The following is a 7,750-nucleotide window of genomic DNA, read 5'->3' on the forward strand; positions in this document are numbered from 1 at the left end:
AGCGCCGACTTCGCGCAAATCCTGAGCTTCGAGAGCGAGAAGCGCAAGCAAGGCGCCAGCGGAGCGAAGCCGCTACCGTCGAGGATAGAGAACGTGAAGCGCAAGCCAAGAGCCGGTGGAGGCAAGCCAACCCCCACATTCAAAAGAAGGCAACCCAAGCCAAGCGCCAGCAGAGGTAAGCTAACTCCCGACTTCGAGGGTAGGAGGCCGAGCAGAGACGTCGACGCAGAGAGATTCCTTCCACGGAGGGTGCCGATGGACGGTTGAAGAGAGAATTCCTCGACCTTGAGTGCGGTTACAGCTTCAAGGTGTGTGATGAAATGTGGTGTGATCACAACCTCACGCAAATGAAGAGTGTGTGCAATCCGGAACCGAAGCTCGAATCTAGCAAAATGACGACGAGAGAAAATGCTTTCATGAAAATCGCGCTAAACACGAGTTCAAAGTTGAGAAAACAACCACCAGCTTCGCTGTTTTGACAGCTTTCACTGCGCGGAACTGGCTTTACTTTTTGGTGGCAGTGAAGTATAAGACAATTACACGAAGATTCTTACCGTGTAAATCCGTGTAAGAGCCTCACCCCCAACTTGACAGCCAGTATTATATATACAAGGTGTCCCACGTAACTTGAGCCAAGATTTTAAAAATGAAGGGTGCGTCGGAAGCTAATTGAACCGACCGCATACTGTTCGCACTGGCCTATAGTAACTCAAGCAATTTTTTGTTCTCCCCCTAACTCACAAATTAATTAAAGTTTAATTACCCAACTTTTTTATTATTGGCTGAGGACCCCAAGTATGATATGCAAATTTGTTGAGCACCATCAGAAACCACCGATCGAGTTATTTCCTGTACGATACGTCTCACGTAGTCCTTTTTCCGGGCTGCAAAGAAAGCCGGAGAAATATGAAAAAAGAAAAAACACGTGACGGAGCGCTTGCTAAGTGGTATCATGCTGCTCTCAAGCGTGCGTTCGGTGGACGAGATCGGCTGCATCGTGACTGGCAACGGGGAAGTGGCAGGGCCACGGAACACCTATTGGCGGCGAGGAGTTACGGAGTCGCCATCTATCGGAAGCACCTCGCTGGCGTAGTATGAGGGATCACGCGGCGCGCTCCTCATAGGTTTTGCTGTCAGCGCACACTGACAACACCACGCGCGAGCTCTTCTGGACATTTCTGTAAGTACTTTTGAAACGAGAGAAGCTTTTTACTGTCTAAATAATAATCTTGGGCAAACTGAAAGCACAGAATCGTTTACAGACGCTATCTCTTTACCGCATACGTATACAGTGAACGCCACTGCGCGCGGTCGCCGCGATGTAGTCTCCCGAACCGGCTTCTTGAAACGCTGAGAGCAAACTATGTGAAATATGCTCTTATAGTGTTTGTATAACTAAATTGAGCGTAATAGAATGAAGCCTCAATGCAGCGATCGCACAGATTCCCAGCGACTGACTGCGCGTCTGCATGCTTGTCCGCGCACTGTTTCGCTTTCGCCGCGTGCGCGTTTTCGCACCGTGCCATGAGCTTTAGGCCGCAGAATGTGAGCATTTGACAGTATACAAGCAACCAATGTTGCGTGGGCGCTATCAGAGCTGTTAAAAAATAATTTTATTGTAGATACTTCGACGCCTACAGGGTCTGTGATGTGCCGTCGCGACGATTCAATTTTTTTTCTTCTAAATTCTTGGACGTTTCAATATTATTTCTCGAGTTGCGTCGCAATGTATGTTTATCAGTGTTCTCAGAGTGCGATTTCCCGCTGCTTCTTTTTTGTAATCCAGTGTAATAATTCATAACACAAACATGATCACATGACATGCTTCTTTTTAATAAACTTCTTACCACTCCCTTTCCACTACAGTGAACTTGCCAGTATCTATACTATCGACAAGTTCATAGACCAAACCGTCATGACATTAGTCGGGCAGCGGACTCGGGCGAGTGTCTCAGTGCGCGTTTTCCGAACATCGCAGACCCGGCGCCGTAGCAGAAATCTTCCTCGCGTCTGTGCTTGCTGCATACCCGAGTTGTAGCCGATGACTGTTTGCCGGTTTTATGTTTCGCGAGCCAAGCTTCACGCAGCTTCTTGTCCTGCGGCTACGTGTTAATAAGACACCGGGCTCCGTTGCGTACGTCCGGCACTGCGGCACCGAGCAGTAGCCTACCATGTTGCGCGCCTTCAAAGGCAGCCACTACCTATTGTAGTGCTTTCAAGCGTTGTAAAGGAGACACTTGAAGCGGGAAAATCTCGCGACTAAGTGAGGACCGTAGCGTGCGATGGAATTTAAACTCGTTTTCAGCTCACTTCGGCGCTCCCGAAGCAGCCGACGCGGCCGCCATGTCCACGTGATCCCTAATAGCACGTCACGGCGACGGTGGCGCCAGCTTTTCCAGTGGTGGAGCTCGAGGCCAATATAATGGCAGGCTGTTATCCCATTACTAAAGTATTCTAGGCACTGTACCATTACCCCCTAAATAGCTTTCGGGCATAGAGCTTTCGGACTAGCACGTCACGTGATGTGACGTCGACGACGTCACTACACGCAGGCTGGGAGGGCCGCGAGCGCTTGCTGCGCGCTCGCCTCGCGAGAACTGATGTCACATACAGGTTTTTCGACCACCAAGTTCGCACGATTTATCAGGGTAATTGAAATAATTAATACTACGAAGGGAATTATACATATTTATTGATCACAGCAGACGCTTCTGTAAACATATTTACCACTGCACAACGTTCGCGGCTGAAATGGATAACAGCAAACCATATCGCGCTGTAATATAGACACATGTTGCCTTTTATGCTGCGTACTATAAAATCATAACTGACTGCCAAAAGAAGCCATTGCACTGAGAAGAGGCACGCACAGTAACAATGCCCGAAAATAGCCATTTGTTTATTAATGTACGCACTAGGTGCCTCAGTATAATGACAGAAAGCAGAAAATAGTACACTGCAATGCCAAAGCCAGGCCAAAAGTTGGAACACGAAAACCACACTGTCATTTTAATTGTAGGTAAGACAAAAACATTATTTAACTCATTTATCAGATTGAAAAATGCTGCACCTCAAAGGCATCAAACACAACACATTGCATTTCAGAGTCAAAGACATGCGAAAAAACCACTGTCCATTAAACACTCTGGTGGCCAGATTGTGCGCTACAGTAGGATAAATACCTGACGCAAAGAACCTACTGCTCTGCTACAGGTAGAAACTTCCACAAGAAATCCCAATGCACAAACCAAATTGCACAATATATCTGTATGCACTCTGCACAAGAAAAGCACACACAGCCACAAATTATCACAAATAAAGGTCATTCACCAACCACAGCAAGAACTGCCTGAGGTTTAGTTCAATGAGAAAAAAAGAAACATGTCGCATTGAGATGCAGAAAACACTACAATTTCAAATTACAAAACAACGAACTGCCGTTTAAATATATAGGCTGGAAAATATGCACGACACAAACAAAAGAAGGCTCATTGTACTGCAACAGGCAGAAGTTGGTCGAAGAAATCACATCAGAAAACTGCAATAAAATACCCGCAGTGCAATTTAACACAATTAAATCTGCAGAGTACAAGGTACGAAAAATTACTTTTTAAGAAAGATTTTAGCTTTTTGGTTTTTTGTCCTCTGTTCTTTTCTAATATTTAGATGATCATTCCTTCGTGCGCACAAGTTGTTCAGCATTATGTTTGCTGCACAGTTTGCAACCAGTGCAACAAGGAGCTCGTAGGCGTGCCCATTTTCACATGCATATATATGTCCTCAAGCCTCGGCAGAGAGTCTAGAGTCAGTTGCCGAACGACACTCCTTTGGTTGGGCCCATGGAGAAACTGTGTGCAGGCACTTTGTGTCACAAGCTTTGTAACTACAACCTCCGTATACATACTGTAATCACAACGGCAGAGGAAAATTTGAGGCCACCTCGGTCCAGTTGTGCGGTCTCATTTCCAGTAACAACCAACGGTGCTCTCGGCAACTTTCACACTATGGAACTTTCATTGTAGCATGCGCACAATACCCACCGACATAACCAAGAATTGGCATTCATCCTCTGGGCAATAGTTTTCCTCGGCAGCCCTCGGCCAGCAGCATGCATTGGCGCCATCCCCCCATCCGACGAGAGCAACCCCAAGAAACTTCCGGCCACGAGCCCTATCAGTTTACTAGCTGCGCCTGAAAACAACCGCATTTTAATGTTGTTTCACTGTGCGCAAAGTCTATCTTTAAGTTTTGAGATAAAAGACGTGCACATTACGCCTCAAGACTAATACATAAAAATTTTCATATAACTTACGGCAACTTTGACTTGTCAAATTTTTGGTATGTAGAGAGAAAAAGTGTTGAAAATCTGCGGGCTTAGATTTCAACGCACTTCTGCTGCTCGATATCGCCGCCAATGCCTTTCTTTCTCGCTACATTTAGTGGGCTATGTCAGTGAGCAAAACCGGAAGCCGTCCAGGGTCTATGTTTGTCAACAACGAAAGGGTCTATATTGTTACGCAAACGATGGATTAAGAACAGGGGAAGTGTTCTGTAAGAGCCCACCTAGTGGACTGTCCGTTTCAGCCGCTCCTGATTTGCTAGAGCCGCTCGTATACTCCTCGCTTGTACAGTTGCATCCAATCAGCAGCTGCCGAAATGGACAGTCTACTAGGTGGCCTCTTACAGAATACACCCCCCCCCCCCCCCCCCCCCCCTGGAGACTACTTACAACGTATATTTTTACGAAAGATAACTGCAGCGCTGGTCAGTTCAGCCGACAGCTCGAGAGTCAGAGAGCGTTCGTCGTCTTCGTCGGGGCGCCCGCGTGCATCGTCCACAAGAAGCACGCAATATGTATGTATCAATATAAAAGTTGGTACGGCGTGCATGCCCGAATGGCCTAGCGTGTCACGTATCGCCTTCACGTACTATGTACTAAGTAACAATAAAGCTATCAAATCTGGCCAGTAATCAGACAGTATCCCAAAGAGCAAGAATACTGCGTAGCATGTACGCCTCGTTCTGTGTACACCTCGTACCTTCGTCAGTGCTGCGTTAGATTGCGTACGCGTGCCGCTTTGCGCACATTTTTCTTTGGCAAATTAAAAAAAAGCCGCAATAGTTATGTACACTGCCGATGTGAATGGTTAATAATGTTGATTACAATCGGTGGTGTAAAAAGCACGACATCTATAATGTGTTTCTGGCTGCCAAAATCAATTCCAGCGCATTCAACCAGCAAAAGCATAGCCTTTAAGATCCGCATTATAAATCCAGCGCTACTTGAATGCAGCAGTGAGTAGGGGAGGACGACAAACAACGGAGGCGTACAAAAACGAAGGTCCCAATAGGGATTCAGAAAATTCGATGGGAGTTCTTCCCGTTTCCTTTCTCGTTTTTTTTTAAATATATGTAGGACATTAGTAAAAGTAATAACAAGAGCTTGGTGGCGCAACCCACCGCCCCGTTCCCAAGGGGACGCTCATAGCATCCACCAATCCATCCATCCAGTGAAAAGGGCAAAAAGTCGTATATTTGTAATGTTTAACCAATATTATTCCAAAGAAACGCGTCTTAAAAAAAGAAACAATGGCTAAAACTCAAATGCCAGCCACACACGAGAGCAATGCAAATGCTATGAGCACAAATGATGAACAACTTTCCGGGGGCCCTTAGTTATCCTTACGTGGATGAATGCGAAAGCATTGCGACCACCGCTCCATGCTTAGACATTATGCCAAAACGCGAGATCGTGGGTTCGACTCCCAACAAAAGTCGTGGGCTCGAGTGCATCAATTAAGTCCACCTTAATTCACTATGCCTTAATTAACTTCGCCTAAACTACAATATTCGTGAGTTTGAGTGCCCTATCTTAATCTTCTATCTTAATTCTATCTTAATCAACTGTACATTAATTACCAATTAATTACCACTTAACTGTGCCTTAATTAGGTAGTGGGTTCGACTGCCACCAAAGGTGAGGGCTCGTAGCCTTAATTAACACCAAAGGTCGAGGTTTCGACTCCAACAAAAGGCCGAGGGTTCGTAGCCTTGTTGGACCATCGAGTGGTCACGCTGCAAACGCTGACTTCTCCGCCTCATGAGCCATTTAATGCTTTCGCATTAAGAAGTTTTCGTGACCCCAAATGACGGGGGAAATGCGGCTGTACACATGCCTCTCGACCACCATTGCACACGGCCACTCACTACCACAATTGGCGCGGCTCGTTGCACCAATAATTACAGTGGAAAATATCTGCAATGGCGACCCGGCCCAACGTCACGCAACGTCAAATTGACGTTTACGAACCGGCCCTTCCTGTGACTCTGCTCACGTTACATGCCTTCAGCCAATCAACAAGCTGACATGGCGGCTATGTTGAATCACTACCATATATTCGCAAAATTGCAGATGCATTGCATGAGCTTCCGCACGCTATCGATCACTATTTTTATTGCACTAACGTCGCAGTGCAGCTGCCAAGGGCCAGAAAAATGTTTTATTTGGAAAAGTCCGAAGCTCACGTCACGTTCCGTTATCCTGATGAAAACGCGAAACTGCGTTTTGCAAAACTTCCGCTTCTCGGCACAAATTTTAAAAAGCGTGACCTCTCGAGAACCAGTCAGAGAGCCAACATGGCAGATAATGGCGGCTGTGCAGCCGCCATGCGCATATGGTCATGCGTGTTGAGAATAGAACCCCTAGATCATCAAGAGACAGACGCAGTGCCTATACCTTTTCTGCAGTAATAGAAGGCGCAGCTTGTAAGCTGCACAACCAGAAAAAAAAGAAGAAGGAATACAGCTGACCGACACAGCGAATTTCAGAACAGGATGAGCACAACATTGCAAATCATCAACTATGTAGTCCTCCGTGCTATCGTTTCATAACATTGTTGTTGCCTCAACACCTGTTCCATTGCTGATAGAGGGACGAAGGACAGCAACTTCGTCTTCGTCGACATAATTTTAACGCAATGTTCCTCGTGCCTCCAGCGCCCCTTTCGGCAGAAAGCTCCTGGACAGCGCGGTTTCAGCTAGGACTTGCCACGCAACAGCGAGCTGAGAATGGAACGGCACCTGACAACTGGTTTTCGCAGCCGCCTCGGAGACGACAAGCTCATGCACTGCCGCACCTGCAGAAGACTGGAGAAGCAGCGGCAAGACGTGAGTCGCCAAGGAGAAACGGGACGCGACGCGGCGGAGAACGTGACGAGCCCAGAGGAGATTGTGTGCCCGCTGTGCCGGGCCTCGCTGGCAGATTCACACGCCCTGGTGGTACACGACCGCTTGCACAAGGGCATCCGGCCGTTCGAGTGCCACCGCTGCAGCGAGACGTTCCTGACCGTCGCCGGCCTGATACTGCATCGGCACCAGCACTGTCGCCAGCCGCGGTACCGGTGCGACCGTTGTCACAGGCACTTCCAGGACGTGGCGCTGTACACGAGGCATTGCAAGAAGCACGGCTGCATCTGGAAGAGAGCACGTCTGCAGATGCTCGCACTGAATTTTTGGCGGAAGAGAGCCTAGACAGGCGCGGTGCCGCCTCGGCCTGCTCGCAAGTGCCGGACACTGCGCGACACCGTCGTCGCACGTCGTGGCGAGTGGTCGGCATGTGCGCGGACAGCCGGGGACTGTGAGGGGCTTGCAGGCACTGAGCGCAGTGTTGGAAGCGTTATCTGTGTGGACGGGACCCATTGCTGTGTTCCAGGATTAGGCACCGACAGTCACGCGGCTGGCTGATTTCTCA

The 7,750-nt window shown here is 48.0% G+C and overlaps 1 protein-coding gene across 1 annotated transcript; it reads left to right on the forward strand.

Moving 5' to 3' along the window:
* Nucleotides 1–7,068: 7,068 nt before the first annotated feature.
* On the forward strand, nucleotides 7,069–7,530 carry LOC135906195 (zinc finger protein 2-like). Its single transcript, XM_065437456.1, has one exon. The coding sequence runs from the start codon at nucleotides 7,069–7,071 to the stop codon at nucleotides 7,528–7,530; it is 462 nt and encodes a 153-aa protein (XP_065293528.1).
* Nucleotides 7,531–7,750: the final 220 nt, after the last annotated feature.

The sequence above is a fragment of the Dermacentor albipictus genome, chromosome 1, assembly GCF_038994185.2.
Source record: "Dermacentor albipictus isolate Rhodes 1998 colony chromosome 1, USDA_Dalb.pri_finalv2, whole genome shotgun sequence".
NCBI lineage: Eukaryota > Metazoa > Arthropoda > Arachnida > Ixodida > Ixodidae > Dermacentor > Dermacentor albipictus.

What these genes read in the sequence shown, in the direction of transcription:
- LOC135906195 (XM_065437456.1), top strand. Translation starts at nt 7,069, where the DNA reads ATGGAACGGCACCTGACAACTGGTTTTCGCAGCCGCCTCGGAGACGAC.